The sequence below is a fragment of the Patagioenas fasciata genome, chromosome 2, assembly GCF_037038585.1.
Source record: "Patagioenas fasciata isolate bPatFas1 chromosome 2, bPatFas1.hap1, whole genome shotgun sequence".
In the NCBI taxonomy this organism is placed as follows: Eukaryota; Metazoa; Chordata; class Aves; order Columbiformes; family Columbidae; genus Patagioenas; species Patagioenas fasciata.
Window position 1 is genome coordinate 18340407 of NC_092521.1, and position 18962 is coordinate 18359368.

The 18962-nt window shown below is 35.3% G+C and overlaps 1 protein-coding gene across 5 annotated transcripts in view; it reads left to right on the top strand.

Annotated features, from left to right (window-relative positions):
* The window catches only part of CSMD3 (CUB and Sushi multiple domains 3), a 637009-nt gene that overhangs the window by 432416 nt on the left and 185631 nt on the right, over positions 1-18962 (top strand). For all 5 annotated transcript variants that reach the window (XM_065830155.2, XM_071803847.1, XM_071803848.1 and 2 more), the window contains 3 exons: positions 2059-2250; positions 7363-7489; positions 8344-8546. In XM_065830155.2, the coding sequence (XP_065686227.1) occupies positions 2059-2250; positions 7363-7489; positions 8344-8546 (522 nt within the window). The remainder of the gene's footprint in view (positions 1-2058; positions 2251-7362; positions 7490-8343; positions 8547-18962) is intronic.

Here is an 18962-nt window from a genome sequence, read left to right on the forward strand (position 1 = left end):
CCCAGGTGCAGGGTTTTGCACTTCTCCTTGTTGAAATTCCTGATGTTCAAGTTAGCCCATTTCTCCAGCCTGTTGAGGTGTCTTTGCATGGCAGCATGACCTTCTGGTGTACCAGCCACTCCTCCCAGTTTGGTGTTATCAGCAAACTTTGTGAGAGTATACACTGCCCCATCATCCAGATCATTAATTAACTTATTGAACAAGACTGGATCTAGCGTTAACCTGTAGGGCACATCACTAGTTACTGGCCTCCAACTAGACTTTGTGCTGCTGCTCATCACCCATTAGTCCTTTCATGTTTTTGGAAACAGCTAATATTTGATTGGCATAAATGTAGACAATGAAACCTTCCAAAAGTAGCGTGGGCTTACGCTTGTGCTTTTAAGCAGTAAACAAAATCCCTAAGAGCTGTAACAAAACAGTCTGTCTTCAGGGTCACATTGTGAGCATTCATGCTCTTTCAGGTGCCTAAAATAGCCAGCTATTGCCATTCTAGATCGCCTTCGTTGTGCTCCTAGTTACAAGGTGCTTCTCCAGAAGGATACAGTTTTCCCTTTGGTCCTATTGCCAGAACTGCCCGCACTTTGTAGATGAAATACACTTAGGGCAGCAAAAACACTGCTAGTACCTATGCTTAGGCAATGGAGTTACATGTTCACCCTCAAGATGCAAGTGGTCCGTTAAAAATATTACTTTGGTGCTGTGTCTGTAAGCAAGCTCTCCAGAGATAAGGACATCTCAGGGATCAAGGTACATTTTTTCTTTTAACATAGTGTGATCAAGTATTTTCTTAGAAGACAGGAAATTCTAACTAGTCAATAAGTATACAGACTGACAATATCAAAAAAAGTTTTTTTGTTTGGGACTCAGCTGCTTTTAGAGCTTCTGCATTTCAGTCTGGGCTGGGAAACAATAGCTTAGCTACAAATAAGAAAAATTCAGCTCTAAGGTTGTTTGGGCTCTTCAGGAGGTAAGCCATTTTCAGTGAGACATTAAATGAGCTAAAAGAAGAACTGGGAAAATACAGCCCTTGACCTACTTGTTTTTTCTTGTCCAACCCAAAGCATTTTGTCTGTAAAATAAAACAATGAGCATTTTTTCAGTCAATCAATAGTAATCATTCAGTACCTGAGGAGAGATTATGAGAGGTTACCAACTGTTGACCAGATGGACAAATACTATGTAAATTACTTAACTGAAAAATGCAGATATGAAAAACCCTTCATTTGTTCCCATGTCACCTACCTGTAGGAATATCAGGGTGACATACAGTGCCTTTTTTCCTACAGAGTTTGAGCTGCATGATATTGACAAAATACATTTGGTTTTGAACATAGTGAGGTTTCAAACTGCTTCTCACTTAATAAGAGGAAGCCTTACTTGGAACAGAAAGCCTTTTTCCCAAATTACAGTTTATGTTTCCACAAATGTTAATATACTTCCCTGTTTCTTTATAATGCATAAGTCATCATGTTTCCATCTTGCTTCACATCTAATTCTCAAAAATGTCCGAATTCTTTAGCTTGAATGCTCTGTATCATCATTATCATTGCTTCTTGCATGTAGTTTTTAAATTTACAAACTACTCATCTAAGCATTAGGATAGGAATTGACTAATATAACAATATTTCTTCTGTGCCATAGATGCTTTTGTGCCATTGGTGTCACTGTGCACAATAATGACAAAAAAAATCTGCTGGGCTATTTTGTTTATGAGCTTTTAAATGTCTATTCACAAACTAGATTGTATCAAAGTAAATGGGCAGTCACTTGAACTGCCATTTTATAGTTTATCATATCATTTTAGAACTGATTGAAAATGGTGATTAATTTCCTTCTCAAGTCTTTAACTGAACAAAATGATGTTATGACAGTTTGGTTTTCAAGCTCTAAGTGAGGGTTATAGAGAGTAATCCTATTTAGATTTTTTAAAAACAGAGAAGAAATCTTAAGTATGTTGTTGCATGAAGTCTGAAATGTTGATTTCCATTGGAAAACAGAAAATCTTTAATTTATCTTTGTGTTTGATTTTGTAACTACTTTTCATTCCTACCACAGGTTTTGAGCTTTCACACTGTGAGGACCCTGGTGTGCCACAGTTTGGATATAAGATCAGTGACCAAGGGCATTTTGCTGGAAGCACTATAATTTATGGATGCAATCCAGGTTACACGCTCCATGGAAGTAGCCTTCTGAAGTGTATGACTGGGGAAAGAAGGGCATGGGACTATCCTCTGCCATCGTGTATTGGTATTAGACACTTTTACATTGTTATTATTTACCTAAACTATTATCTGAATATAAGAAAGAAAAAAAGTAGGGATTTTTATTTCTATGCAAAATCTGATTTGTATGTATACAGATCTATTTGCACATACATTTCCAGATCTGTGTGAGTGGTGTCGCCTTTTTAGGTTTAAAAAATATAGTAATTATTAAACAGTTGCGAATACTGAAATTCCTACCACATGGTTATAGTCAGTAAATAGTCAACACAAAAATATTAATCAGAAAACCAGGACCATATATGTTTTATAAGGTGTGAAACTAGGGGTTTTTTTAATTTGTATCTAAATAATGTTAAGCTAGAAAACTTTTTGTATATTTACATATAAATATTATGAAATAAATTAAAATCTTACAGGTAAAAAGAGTTGTAGAGTAACGTATTTTTGTCATGTGTCTTCTGTCATGTTGCTGTGATTAATAGCACAATATTTACACTTCATTACAATATTAAAATAACTTTATAAGTTTTGCAGGCACATACACACTTGATTTCTTCCACAGGAAAGCAAAAAGAAGCCAAGACTTCAATATTCTAGTAATTTTCTTTCTTTTTCGTCTACTTTTAGAGGAAACTGGAATTGAGTGAGGAGAGGAAGCAAGGCACTCTGTGCCTAGATTTAAGTTTGACAGAAAACAATGTACTTTGGTATGTCTTTATCAAGACATAAAGCCCATTTAGGAAAACTATGCAACAGATAAGAACTGAATAGCTTTCTTAGAGCAATGATCACAGAATAAAAGCTTAAATCTCAATTTTGTGAAAAGCCTTAACTGATTTCTACATCATTTAGGATATGTGAAACCAAAGAATTAGGGGGGGAGCACAGCATTGGAATGTGCATGTAGCAAATAGGAGGCGTACAAAGAAAATATGATATGAAGTGAAACAAAAAGATCAGATAAAATATGAAAGTGCCAGAAAGTTGAAACTAAAACTGTGAATAAAAAACTACATTTTCAGTGCCATTATAAGCATAAAAAAATCATTAGATGTATCACCTTAGTAACACTCAGATATACCTATGAGTAAGTTCTTGCTTAGTTTTAAAACAGGCCAAGGTAAATGTCAAAAGTTATTCATTTGTTTTCTTTTATTATTGATTATCTAGATTATGTACTGTGCACTGCTATCGAGGTTTTGATTGCAGGGTGACAATAAAACCATGGCAGATGTATTGTTAACCCCGTCTCTCCCACCTTTTACCCTTCAGCTCCTCCCTCTCCCAGCATCCCACTAAGGACAGGTGATCGGCAGGGAGAGAAGGACAGAGAGAGGAGAGTTGGAAAAATTAAAAATGTTTTACTAATGCTATTAATAAAAATAGAGAAAAATAGTACAAAATATACAAAACCAATCTTGAAAATCCCAGCAACTACACGGCTGGCACCTGAAGTCCTGGACTGGACTCTGTAGTCAAGCAGAACTGGATTCAGTCTGTTACTAGACCTCAGTTGACAGGGACGACTAGCAAGGTTCTCTCCTAATGTTGGCCATGAGGAAAAGGGACGAGATCCTCATGATCTTCCACTTTTATATGAAGTATTCACGTGAATGGAATGTTATACTCTGTCGGTCATTTTCTGGTCACCTCTTTCTCGTTGCCCCTCTGGCAAGATGTACATCCATCCTTAGCAGTCCAGCAACCTTTCATACCATTGCTATGTCTACCATGTATCTGACTTTCAGGAAGGCAGCTAATATGAAGGCTTTAGCTGACAGTCAAATTCACTAAAAGAGAAGCTTGTTTTTAACAAAACCAGGACAACTATTTACACTAACTGTGGGAGATTCAGCTTTCTCATATTCTAAGCAAATATTCAAAACGTAACATAGTTCAAATCTAGAAGGTCTACTGGAACAGCTCAGAAATGGGAATTGAACACTGTTACCTTGTGTCCCCTATATGAGAGAGGATGTTTGCAAGAAGGTCCCTGGATTTAATTATTCAGCAGTCCCTCTCCAAAATAGATGAACAGAGCTTAGAAGGTAAAGGTTGGCCACCTTTGGGCTGGGAACTGAGCCACAATTAGAGCTGATATATACTAACAACAAATGTCAGCAAACTGAAATGCAGAGTTGAACCAGGATCTCTGACAGAAGTGGTTATATGCTGCATATATTCAAGGTTTGATATTCTTTTTTGTTTCCGTACTGGTAAACCATTCAACTCTTTTCAAAAAGATTACACAAATTAAGCACCTAGGTTTTGCACTGCCATCTGAACCTTTTATGAAAAATACGTTATAATTATTCCAAAATGTTCTGTATCTGTTTAGAATGTGAACCAATCAGTAGTATAAACTTCCTGAGTTTTAAATTAATATTATTCAAAAGATATCTATTAGTCTGCTATTCACAGGGAGGTTACTTATCTATCCAGTTCAGTATATCTTGTATTTGTATATATTGCTCTTCCTTAAGCAGACAAAAGTACATAGATAGTGTCATTGTAAGTGAATTTAGGAATGATTTCTACTAATTTTTCTTATTTCAATTAGGTTTGAATTCCACATAATTTCTGGTTTTTTGTGTTAAGCATCGCTGCAAATGCTTTAAAATACTCTTAAATGGATGTAGTATGACTCATAAAACGTCTTTAACATCAGTTGTTGTCTTCTTGGCCTGAGAAACATGAAGTAAAAGAATAATGGTGTCTTAGTAATGATACAACATGAGAAAGTTGACTAGAAAAGAATGGGAAAACAGAAGGGCAATTAAAAAATGCACAAGAACATCAGTGAGAAAAAAAAATGTGCTCAGTTTAGAAATGTTCCTCAAAGAAAACTACAAAATTATATCACAACAGTTTCTCTGCAGAACTGAGACATCTTTTAGACATCTCTTTAATATCCCCAAACAAAAACCTGAGTCTGAACATCTGTTATTCATCCATGATCAAAACAGTTTTTGAGAGTAATACAGTAATGCATTAAATAGCAGGAGATGAGGACGAATCAGCAATAAAATGGTTCTAACATTTCTAGTTTATAGGAATCCTTCTTTCAACATTTACTCTTAGTTATAATCAGACTGAAACTAAGATTCTTTGCTATGAAAGAAAATTGAAGAAAAAGAAAAAAAGAGTTTTTTGCAACCCTGATGTCCTTTGATGTCCTTTATTTCCAGAATACTTGTTTTTGCGAGTCTGGTAGCTGTATGCACTTAAGTCTCATGCTTGCAAGAACTTGTTCTCAGCACACCATCAGATTTTTTAAGGTCTACAGATTGTTCAGGGAAACCCCAAGAACCTGTGAAAATAGTGATGCTTTGCATTAAATACTTTAGGTTGGTATGTACAAATAAAATGATTTTCTGGATATTTATGAGCAATGTAAATCAACAGACACTTTAATTTGCTGCTATTGTCAGAAATTGGCTTAAAAATGCTACTGTTTTTGGTTTAGTGGCATTTTATGAAAGAATGTGACATTGATGAGACAATAGTAAAACTGTTTTCAAATAGTTGTAGTAATCATTAATCTTAAACGTGTAGTAAATGTTAAAATACGACATACTATCCGTAGAATTTGCCAGAAGAAATGTAGCGTAATATGTGTTTCCTTTAACTTGACAGCCTTAAAAGAATATATAGCACTGACACTTAGAGGCAGAATTAAGATTGTTAATTAGGATTGTCATCATAGTAAGAAATCTGGAGATGTAAGATAAGAACAGTTTTGCTCTTTTACTTCTGACCTCAACCTGAGACGATGCTGCTTTCAGAGAAGTCACCACTTGCACAGCTGATTCATCAACCAGCAAAACTGAGGAACTTGAACTATGCTGGAGGGCAGAAATAAGGCACTGAGGAGAGAGAGGGAGCAGGGAGACGCAAGGAATCTGCAAAAATCATAATAAAAAGGCAGATTGGATATCCTCTGTGAAAATTAGAAATTATGAATTTATGATCATTCAGTGGTCCTGGATGAAATGTGATTAATTTTAAATTTTATTCAGTTTGTCAGTGATCAGTTCTTTTTCTTTACAGTATTCTCTATTTATACACTTACTCTACTGGAAGAATAATAGACTGCTATCCTCTGAGCTGAATAATCACAAAAGATTTTTTCTTAGACTATTTAGGAATTAACAGATTGGCAAAGTGCTTAAAAAAGACCACCTGTCTGCAAATGTGCTTTTATTATGTCAAAAAATCCATCAAGGGTAGCATTTCAATTATATTTTATCACAGAACTCAGAAATCACAGTGTAATAAAAGTCTCAGCTAAGTATTTTAGGTGATGTTAAATCAAAATAAAACTGTATTTTTACCATACAAAGAGATCTTATAAAAGCATTATTTTGTCTTTGCACTTCACTTTAAAAGGAAGGAAAGCAAGAAAAAAATAAGGGCTTTAGAGGCCTCTGGGATCTATATTTAAGAAATCTGATTTTCTCAAAGATTAAGTAAAAAGATTATTAAAACAAAAAAAAAAAGTAGGTTTTGCCTAATGACTGGATGAGGCCATCTAAGAGGGAGCTATTTACCATCTGTTATCCTCTAAGAAATACTATAGCTTCAATGTAAGGACAAGTTTTGAGTAAGAAGCTTTACGACTTCTTTTTTTCCCCTTGGCTGAAAGGCTGATTTTCTCTATGAATAGCCTGGTTTTGTTTAGTATGTTTCCTCTCTGTTGGTAAATATATATGTATGTATTATTTTGAACTCATTTATTTAGTTTTCTTAATTCTATTGCTTTAGGGAGACATGGTGTTCTTGGGGATTTTTTTTGTTTTGTTTTGTTTGTTTATTTATTTATGTATTTATTTAATAAGTAGCAATGTATGTTTCTTTCATTACATAATGGTATGTTTTCTATTTTTTATGAGTTTTTTCCAAATTATTAGAGGAAAATACAAAAACATTCAAATAAAAACACAGTTATAGATTCCTTTCTCAAAATACTTCGAGTCCTTATCTGTTGTCTTACAATCTCAGAACACTGTCAATTTAGTTGTGTTCCTTATCCAGCAAGAGATTAGCCATATAAACTGGTTGATCAGATGATTAGCTGGAAGACCGTCTGTAATAGATTAAAAGTAACATGTTATGTAATGTTTTATTTTATTAGCTGAATGTGGAGGCCGTTTTAAAGGAGAATCATCAGGAAGAATCTTATCTCCTGGCTACCCTTTTCCCTATGACAATAATCTCCGTTGCATGTGGGTGATTGAAGTGGACCCAGGAAATATTGTCAGGTACTGGAAAAAATCTTACAAGTATAGATTTTTTTTTATTGTGTTATAACCAAATCCTATCTGTACAGTGGAGAACAAAAGGGATTTGGGATGCAGTTCAAGCTCAGTATTTTTGACATTCTAAGACTGAATATGTAGGTTTGTGCTGAAACTGTCTGTTTGTCAAGAAGTATTATCTGATGAATATCAACCTTCAGAAATTGTTATAATTTTGTGAAACACCAATGAATTTTAAAACATTTTTAATGTGGATATATGCAATCATAAATAGAAACTAGAACTATTAACTGTAAATACACTTAGAAAATATCTAACATGAATGACAATTTAATGCCAAATTTACAAGATCAAATATGTACAAAGTAAAAATGCTGGAGTCAGCAGAACCATTTCTGGAATGATCTACTTCTTTTTTTTAAAAAAAAACAAAAAAACAAAAAAACAACAATCTTACATTTTTGTAGGTTTTTTTAGTTAGATATTTATTCACACTGTATTACTAATTACATGAGTTTACAGTTTATTTAATTTGTTTTGATGTGAATGCGATGAATAATATCGTCCTAAGAAAACCAAAACTATTTTCTGAAAAGACTGACTGAATACTTACATATTATTTGTGTCTGAAGCAATATATCTATTTCATGGTAGATGAATTAAAAATAGTTGCAAGATTTTTTTCTTTCAAATACATTTCTGTTTTGGAGATTTATGCATCCAAACATAAAGGTGTGAAATATTATGGAAAATTACCTTTGGAAATAAAAGTTTATTTGCTTGTTTGATTTAGATTTAGTTGCTAAAGATTATTGACTGATATTAAAGCTGACAATAGAAACATGTTATTCTTACAGCCTCCAGTTCCTTGCTTTTGATACTGAGGCATCCCATGACATTCTGCGAGTTTGGGATGGTCCACCTGAGAATGAGATGTTACTCAAAGAAATTAGTGGATCACTTGTTCCTGAAGGCATTCACAGTACACTCAACATAGTAACTATCCAGTTTGACACAGATTTTTATATCAGCAAATCTGGATTTGCCATACAGTTTTCAAGTAAGTTGATTAATTTAATTTAATTGAATTTTAATATTTGCTCACAGATAATTTTGCTGGGAACAATTAAAATCGGTGACAAAATTTCTGACTTTGTTAGGGAAAGGGTTGTCCCAGACTTACAGGTTTGCTGTAAAGATACAATTTTATCTAAAAAAAAGAAAAAAAAGAAAAAAAAAAAGTCCTTTGCTAATTTGGCTTTGTTTCAAGGGCAACTGGGGTAGTGCTAGAATGCTCACAGTTATGACTAAGGTTTTTCATGAAGGAGGTGATGTAGGCATGTTAAAGGCTCTATCGTTTTCTAATCAATAAGAGTTTCTGCTTTCAGAGACATCTGTGCAATTTTCATTCCTGCTGTGCTTGTATAGGATGAAATGGGAAATAGCACTGCAGGAACAGCAGTGTCCTCCTTTTTGCCTTCTAGTGCTATTTCATCTTATTACAGGCAGCATGGTGACAAATCTAAACAGTTACTTAACTGTTATTAAATCCCTTTAGACATTTTTAGTGCTGAAAGAGAAGAAATAATGAGTGAGGTCCATTTTGATCTTTTTTTTTTTTTTCTGTCAGTGAAATTCAGATTTTTTTTTTTCAAGATTAGCAAGGTGTAATCTAATATCATAATTTTGTTTAGCACTAGGAGTATTTCTAACATAGATTGACAAAGACTCTTAATGACAACTTTAGCTACCTTGTTGTGCTTCCTGTGCTTAGTAGTTGTATGAACCCTTGTCTCCCCCTACCCTCATTGTTTCTATGTGCATGACAAATACAAATGTGCACACACAGCAGTCTGAAGGAAGAATTAAGTATGTGAATGAGAGGATGAAGTACAAGCTATTTAATTTGTAGTGAAAGGGTGCCTCTGCTCCATCTGTTGTTTTTTGAAGCCATGAATAGAACTTTTAATTCCTTACCTCTAATATATTTTGGCCATTCTACCCCCTTCCAGAGCCTGTTTGGGAGAGTCTCTCAAATCTGCTTGCCAACATCAGACATGTTATTTTATTTAATGTTGAGGCCAAAAGGGAGTGAGGAGAGTGTTATGCTCTGAACTTATTCAGGTAGTTATTTAGGGTAAGTGGAAAAAGAGATTGATGTAGACTAAGAATGGAGTTCAAGGAAAAATGGATGGGACACAGGACTGAAGACATAAAGCAGTCAGTCATGTATTTGCAGTTCCTTTACCTGAAAAGAGGCTTTAGAATTTAATCTGAAAAGAGAGGTATTTTATTTAATTTGCCATGCCTTCTGCTGGGATCTAATAATGATAGTTTAAAGGATCCATGAAGTGTTACTGTCTCAGCATTCCTCTTACTTTTCAGTCCCAGTTCACAAAATCACAGTGATCCTTCTCAAATACTTTAAGTTGCGTAGTTTGGGTATATATTCCTTATTAGAACCACAGAGATTGTATTGGTTTTTTTGTTCGTTTTCCACTAAGTTAAGATTTTAAAAGTAGTGTGTAAGTAGGTATAAAATCTGAATTACACAGTTGCTGTACGAACATATTATTTTACTAACCAGGAAAGAAATGTCTTTGAGGAGATGAAGAAAAGAGAAAGATAATTGTGTGCAACTTTGTTTCAAGCTTTCATATACTTTGAGTAGATAATGTTTTCTGAGGGAAACAGATGGTGTCTATGCACTTTAGCTACAGTGTAATTAAAAAACAGAAAGCTCACTCAGGGGAGGTATGTGCTTTTACTTTCCTCTTGCCATTTAATGAAATTCGGTATGAGTATTTAACTGGATTGTTGGCCCTTTTACCTTAAGAGGAATGTTATTCAATGACAGCAGGTATTTTATGTTCAGACTTTTTTAAGACCTTGAATGCTTTATTTTTTTAATGTTATTTCCTTAGTCTTTCAATTAGAAATCTGTTTCTACAAAGTTCCTTACATTTTTTTTAATCTGATTTTATCAATGATTCATACATAATTCTGCATCTGTCATTTATTTAATCAGTGAAAATGTTCGCCATTGATAATGTGATATAATTTGAATTTGACTGACAAATCACCCAGTATATACAGAGAAAGAATTTCTGTCTGGTGACATAAATTACAGGTAAGATAGCATCCTTTAGCAAATCAAAGGAGGGAGGAGAAAAAGCCTGGAGAAGCTGATATGCTATATAAATAGTAGAAAGAAAATTGTTATTTAATTAATATTATGTATTACAGCTGGTACTATTAGAACTGTCTCTATATAGGACTGCCCAACACAATCTCTTACAAGTCATTGAAGTTCTTAATAATTTTGTAAAATTTGGGGGATAGGAAGGAGCAGGGAGTCAATATGAGATTTTCTTGCCTATTGCCTCTTGCCAATTGTTTGTTTTATTTGTTTTTTCTGTTTGCCTTTTTTTTTTTTCAGAGGAAAAAAAAAAAAAAAAAGAGAGATTTTGTTATGTGAAATAGTAGAACTGTTTCCATGATTTTAACATTCATAGTCATTTTCCATAAGGAACATATTTATTTTATGCTCACCTTCTAAGAAATACTACACATATTTCTATGGTTGACAAGGATAAACTTTCTAAGTTAGTACAATTGTCCATTATTCTGAGAGGGAGAAGAGAAAGTGATGGATTTGTGATGCAATAAGACAGCTCAGCTGGCTCATTTTTCTGTTTTTCCATTAACATCATATATCTAGGACTAGTGAATGTACGACTTGTTTTATACATTTAATATAAAAAAATAAATTCCACTCCTCATTACTTCCCTTCTCATCACTAGGCAGAGCAGACTTTTGGGGTAGTATTTTCTTTGATGTGTACTATATAATATTCTTGTTGTATGCCTGCAAACTGTGACTATGAAACCTCTTTATATAAACTTTAACATTTCTCAGTTTCTTCAGTCTCCTTTGGGATGACAGTGAAGGAACATAATAGGAAGCACAACCCACAAAGTCTGAAAAAGAAAGTGCAAAAAAATTTTGTAAAAAGACAGAATATTTAGAAAACTTTGTATGTACATGTAAAAGAAGAAAAAAAAGAACCTCTAGGGATTCAGCAATAGAATTGCAATATAAGGATTCTGGAACATGCATAAATGGGATTAACAGATTGAATAATGTTGCTACAGAACAGGTGCCAGCATTATTGCCTTAAATTAGGAGAAGAGTGAAAGGTTGACAACAGGCCAAAAGCAATTTGCAAACAGGAAGTACCTATTAGAGCATATTTTCTCTGAACTGTCAGAGACAGATCATGAAGAGCCCAATACATACTGGAAAAATACCAGTGAAATCAGCAGTAACTCCATTTGATCAGGAAATTTTGCAAAAAATAGAAAATCAGACCTTCAAGAAAAATGAAGGAGGAAGAGAAGGGAACAAGTGTGCATTTGCCAGAGGCACAAGCTATGTAACTCAGGGTCAGACAGAAGTATTAAGCATAATGAAACATTTTCTTCAGCTGACATTGCTTCATGTCACCAAGCTGAAAAGTAGTAGCTGAGAGAGTCAAAGACAGAGTAAAGGCACTGAAAAAAGATGAGTAAGAACGCTAAAATAGAAAAAAAAAAAAAAAAAACCACAAAAAACCCAAACAACAAAAAACAAACAAACAAAAAAAGAAGATAATAATTGTGTGTGCTTAAAATAATCTTTTTAGTCCCTTTAATAAGTGTGAAGTGTGTAATATCAGATCAGATCATACTGAAGTTGAGGAGATTATTCCCACTGATTCAAGAGTCTTCAAATCTGGTATTACAAGGAAGTTGCCTCTCTACGAGTTTTAACAGGTCAGATGACATTTATCATTTATGCAGAAAGGAAGGATCTGTATTCATCTCTTGTAGGCCATTATTTCACCTTTAATAGCTGATTACTGAGGATTTGTTTGGGGGATGTTTGGTTGGTTTGTTGTTATGGTTGGTTGGTTTTATTTGGTTTTGGCATCAAGAGGCTAAAAAGAAAGAAGCCATTGAATAGAATTGTTTTCTTCTATCAGCTGTTGTCTTTCTTCTATGTAGCAGATACTAGGAATAGGAATTACCATTTGTGGGTCTTTCAGTGGCAGAAATGTCATTCCTATCACAGTTTTGTAAGTGATATTAACTTCTCAGTAGCTATTATCTCTGAGTTGAATATTGCATAGGATATGTGTATTTTATGTGGGCAGTTACTGTGAGTTAATGCTTCCATGTAAAATCCCCTGGCAATGGCTTCTAGTTAGAGAGACCTGTAGTCACAGGATGGATAGCTGAAAGCAGAAAGGAAGTATTGAAGAAAACAGGTTAATTTATAAATACTTGGGAAATGAAAAAAATAAATAGCTTTCTTGGTCATGTCACCATAACTTTGACCAAACTCTCGTGACTTAAACCAACACAAAGCCTACTCACTTGCCCTAAATTTACAGATGTAGAGTTTGAAATAGACTTTGCTTGACTTGTGACATGGCATTTCAAAGAGCTCAAGCTGATTTCATTCTAAATTGGAAATGTCATATGTCTCAGATTACAGTTTTAAGTTCGTATTTCATTTTTTTTTGTGTGTGAAATTTATTCTTCAAACCTGAAAAAAGAATCTGTGGGTATGTCTTCTGCTAAAACAGTACAAAATTGAACACAGTACTTCAGGTTTCTCACAATAAATTTGTAACTCTGATGGGTCACTCTACTTGCAAGCAAAATCCATTAAAGATCTTTGTTCCTATCTATAAAACAAAATTAACTTGGAAATACAAGAATGTGGAATCAAAATGTCATGCATGAAACTAGTTTTATATTTCATTAAAGGTTATCTTTACGTTCCTATTTTTTTTCTCTTTGGTTAATCCAGTCTCTTTCAATTAATTATTTAAATTTGACTATGCACAAGGCAGTAAAATACTCCTATTATACTACATTTGTAAAAAAAAAAGAGAGAGACAGAAATTATTCTAGCTAAGATAATTTTAAAATTAAATTAATAGCGTGGATTTTATTTTACATTATGTATTAGTCAGTAAAAAATATAATCAAATGTATATGGGTTACACTATTTTGCGTAACAGTTCAATTCCTAACAGCTATGATATCCATGGAAAGGAAATATGTGGTCTGTATCCACACATGTAATTGTATGATTTTAGTCACAGTAGCAAATGAGAGAATGAGCGGATAAGGAAGCCTAATTGTTAAATATTAGCCTATGTTTAATAATAGAATTTACCTCTTTAGGTTTCTTTGGGACCAAAAATATGTGCCTTGATTGAATAAGGAGTATAAGCTCAATAAAGCTTTTGTTTCCTTGCATTTGCATTACTACTGATAAGTAAGCAAAACTGCATGAGACCAGGGCTTGCTAATTTTTGTCTTCTATGTACGAAGAAACATCTCTCAAACCATTTTTCCTGTAGAGATTTCATCCTGAAAATTAGCTGCTGCATTCATATGCCACCTTAGTATTCAACAGTCTGTTTTGGTTTATTTTTTTTTTTTTTAAATTCTTACATAGAACTACAGGTAAACTGTAGTGTGACTAGCAAATTCATCATTTGAGGTTTACAGGATTTTTTTTGATGAAACCATATAAAAAGGTGACATCTTGCTTCTTTAAATGGAGATGAAGTTTATCATGCCTCATTGCAATATTTTCTTACAATACATTTTACATGGAGGATGATACTATGGAGCTGGTTTTCTCCAAAAAGGTACCTGGCTAAGTATTTGTAACAAAACAGAGAATAAACCAGCATGGAATTGACACAGTCATATGACTGGGGAAACCATTTTCCAATGGTAAGTGAATGAGATGCTGTAGTTATTCTGCTCTGTTTTCACTAGCAAATTCTGGTATGGCATTAATGCTACTTTGGAGATGGATTTTCTGCTCAGCAATTTCAACATCAATAGTTTCCTTCATTTGTGATTCATGTGCATGATTCATAAACAAGCACACTTATGTGTACATGCACATATACATACACAAACACGTGATAAGCACTTTCCTGCAAGTACAGATACATCTTCAGGACAATTATCCTTTTTCTGCAGTTGGATTACAATAGAACTCACAAATGTACAGGAGGGGCATCTATTTTGAGATTTATTTTCTGTTTCTCCAAGGTCTTATCATCCTCTCAGTTACGCATCTCGCATTTTCAGTCAATTAATGTAATTGAAGTGCATTTTCTGTTACATGCAATAAGAAAGAATGGTGTTTTGGAAGTTTTATTTCTTACTTCTAACAGAACTAATACATCACAAAAATCTATCTAGAGAGAAGTAATATTTTCTGACAATGGGCAAAATACACTTATAAAAGTTAAATTCCTTGAAGGCATATCAAACTAGATCTACACTTGACCAGTGCTACTTTTTCATGTTCTATAACTTGCTGCCTTTAGATAAGCTTTCATTACAGGAATCCAGAACCTCTTTCTCAATCTATAATTTTTACATCTCATATGCATCATCTTCAGTTTTGAGAATAATTCTTAAATGGAGGTTACTTCAAGTTTGTCAGCTCATTGTCTTTTCCTACTTTCCCTGTAACACCATTCCTGGCTAGGGCTGGATGTTTTGTAACATCGTTAAGTTAAAGGGAGATTTTTGCTGCTATTTTATTACCATTAAAATATTTATTTTTTTCTTAAAAGCATTCCAGTAAGCTGCCTGATCTGGACAGATCTAGCAAAGATACTTGACTGCAGGAATGCTCATCTTTCAGTTTTCTACATGTGACTGTGGAAAAATTATTTGTGTACTGGTAACTTCATTTACTGGCTGGATATATTCAGATATGCAATCTGAAATATAATTAATTTACATAGAGGAATTCTAGAACCTTGCAAAAGAAAATAAAAATAAGATTCAGATCTTAATTCTTTATATTCCAATTGTTGTTTTCATGTGATATGTATAATGAGAAGAAAGAAAACAACATTTGTTTTCTGACAGTGTTCTGTAATTTTTTGCAAGTGACCACAGTATGCTTTACTAAATGAAAAATTTTCAGTTGTCTTAACATAGATCAGAGTAATGACATTCAAGAGTATGGACAGAATGTCACCAAATAATGAAGCCAATTCTGTGTTAATGCTAAACTCTTTGATTTCAGTAACAAACCAAAAATCACTCAGATCATCCTAATGATCTTTTCAGTAGAAATTGTATTAAAAACTGGGTGATTATTGGTAAGATATTTCAATGCATGAGTACCCCTTGTGTGTCTGGTCCAAGATCCTGATGATTGCTTCTTTTTGAGAAGCTACTTCTCTCTCCATGTATTCATATACATAAAGAAATATGCCATCTGAAATAGGTATAGATCTGGTATAAAAAGCTTAAAATCCTCTATAGTTCAAAAAACAAACCTGAAAACATGCAATCTAAATAAAACTAAGATTTTCAAAACACTTATCCCCATCTGGAATGCATTGCCAGCATGATTACATATTGTCACAGTATCCATTTTCTGCTGACTTCCAGCAATTATCTGAAACCATATGTCAATTAATTTGTTTGGGACTGGGTTTCAAATTCAGTGCCAAAGCTATGAGCAAATGCTTAAGGGATAATAGATGGTCAGAACTCTGTGGGGCTAGATGGGATACATCCAAGCGTGCTGAAGGAGCTGGTGGAGGTGATCACTAAGCCACATTCCATTATCTATCAGCAATCTTGGCTAACTGGGGAGGTCCCAGTTGACTGGAAGTTGGCAAACATAACGCCCATCTACAAGAAGGGCTGGAAGGAGGATCCGGGGAATTAGAGGCCTGTCAGTCCCAAGTCTGTGCTAGGGCAAGTCATGGAGAAGATCATCCTGAGTGACATCACCCGGCACATATAAGAAAAACAAGTGATCAGGCCCAGTCAACACGAGTTTATGAGAGGCAGGTCCTGTTTGACCAACCTGATCTCCTTCTATGACAAGGTGACCCACGTAGTAGATGAGAGAAAGACTGTGAATGTTGTGTACTTAGACTTCAGTAAAGCTTTTGACATGTATCTCACAGCATTCTCCTAGAGAAACTGACAGCTTATGACCTGGATGGTTGTTCTCTTTGATAGATAAAGAACTGGCTGGAATGCTGGGCCAAAGAGTTGCGCTGTACGAAGCCAAATCCAGTTGATGGCTGATCGTGAGTGGTATTCCCCAGGGCTCAGTACTGGGACCAGTTCTGTTTAATCTCTTTATCCATGATCTGGATGAGGGGATCGAGTACACCCTTAGTAAGTTTGCAGATAACACCAAATTGGGTGGGAGTGTTGATCTGCCGGAGGGTAGTATGGCCATACAGAGGAATCTGGACTGGCTGGATCATTGGGCTGAGGCCAAATATATGAGGTTTAATAAGGCCAAGTGCCGGGTCCTGCACTTGGGTCACAACAACCCCAGGCAGTGCTACAGACTTGGGGAAGAGTGGCTGTAAAACTGCCTGGCAGATAGGGATCTGGAGATGTTGATTGACAGACAGCTGAATATGAGCCAGCAGTGTGCACAAGTGGCCAAAAAGACCAAACAGCATCCTGGCTTGTGTCAGGAATAGTGTGTCCAGCAGGACCAGGGAAGTGATCATGCAACTGTACTTGGTTCATATGAGTGATCTTGTGACAAATCCAAACACGTTTCGGGGGAGGATGGAATATTTTATGTAACTTGACTATCATGAAACTCCAAAACCAGATTCTGCCCCATTTCAAGTCACATATCAGAAATGAGGTAAGATATCTAACTCTCCAGAGTAAGCATTGCTTGCTCCTGTGCACTGGCACTTATTTTCTGGAGAACTGATGATCTCTTATTCAAAGTGTACTTTAGAGAATACTTTGTATGGATATCTGATATATTAAGTCTCACTTGTGGGTCCTTTGACTATCACTGTATTAGCAAGTAATATCATCTAAGAGGAGGTGATATGTAGGTTGAAACAGCTGGTACTGAAACACTGGGTTCACTATTCATATTCAGAGATATTCTTAGTTCAGAGTTGTTCTAGTGTAATTCAGCAGTGTGTCTTCCAGTTTAGTTTAATCCAAAAGGAATTGATTAACATGCTCTAAATCCATGCCCGAAAGTAAAACAAAACACAATCTGGAGTTTTATTTCACAAATGAACTTGGCTCTGAAGTATGAAATACTAATGTTGAAACATTTTCTGTCACTCTGATGATACAGAAAGAAATACAAGCTCTGTCTGTCTATTCTACCCACTTACTGTCTCTCGCCTATTGAATAGTTTGAGTGCTGAAACTCATTCATCCCCATCTTGAAGCTGGAGTTCTTGATCAAGAACTGTCTCTTTGAGTTCTTAATCTAGCACAAATCTTTTGACTGATTGCAGTGTAGTTATTCCAAGCTAACACTGCCCAGAGAAAGAATAAAATAGGTTTCTGCATTTCTCTGTCTTAATAAGGGAAAAAAAAAACTCTCAGATGATGGCACACAGGTTTATGCTACACACACAGAGTTCAGAAATGTGTCTTGCATTTGTCAGGCTGCATGTACTAGGTAACAGACACTTTTTGGAGTTTGTATTTTTACCATCTAAAATGTAGTTTATAGCAATTTAATCAATTACATTTACAAATCACACCTCAGTTGTTATTCAAGATAATGTGACTGAGAGTTAAGAAAAGCCTTTCCTTAACTCTCAGTTTACAATGATTGTAATGAGGCAAAACCCAATATCTTATTTTATCACAGTATCACAGTATATTTGGGATTGGCAGGGACCACAGAAGATAATCTAGTCCAATCCCCCTGCCAGAGCAGAAATGCCTAGATGAGGTCACACAGGAACATGTCCAGGTGGGTTTTGAATGTCTCCAGGGAAGGAGGCTCCACAACCTCCCTGGGCAGCCTGTTCCAATGCTCCGTCACCCTCACTGAGAAGAAGTTTCTTCTCAAATTCAAGTGGAACCTCTTGTGTTCCAGCTCGATCTCATTACCCCTTGTCCTATCATTGTTCGCCACCGAGAAGAGCCTGGCTCCATCCTCATGGCACCCCTTAGTCTCCTCTTCTCCAAGCTAAAGAGACTCAGCTCCCTCAGCCTTTATTCATAAGGGAGATGCTCCACTCCCTTAATCATCTTTGTTGCCCTACGCTGGACTCTCTCCAGCAGTTCCCTGTCCTTCTTGAACTGAGGGGCCCAGAACTGGACACAATACTCCAGATAGGGTCTCACCAGGGTGGAGCAGAGGGGAAGGAGAACTTCTCTTGACCTACTAACCACCCCCCTTGTAATACACCCCAGGACGCCATTGGCCTTCCTGGCCACAAGGGCACAGTTCTGGCTCATGGTCATTCTGTTGTCCACCAGGACATCCAGGTCCCTTTCCCCTACACTGCTTTCTAATAGGTCATTCCCAGCCTATACTGGAACATGGGGTTATTACTTTATCAATTTTAAAATCACAAAGAGCTTTGTAACCTATACATGTCCTTATGGGGAACTGTGATAGCCAGCCCCA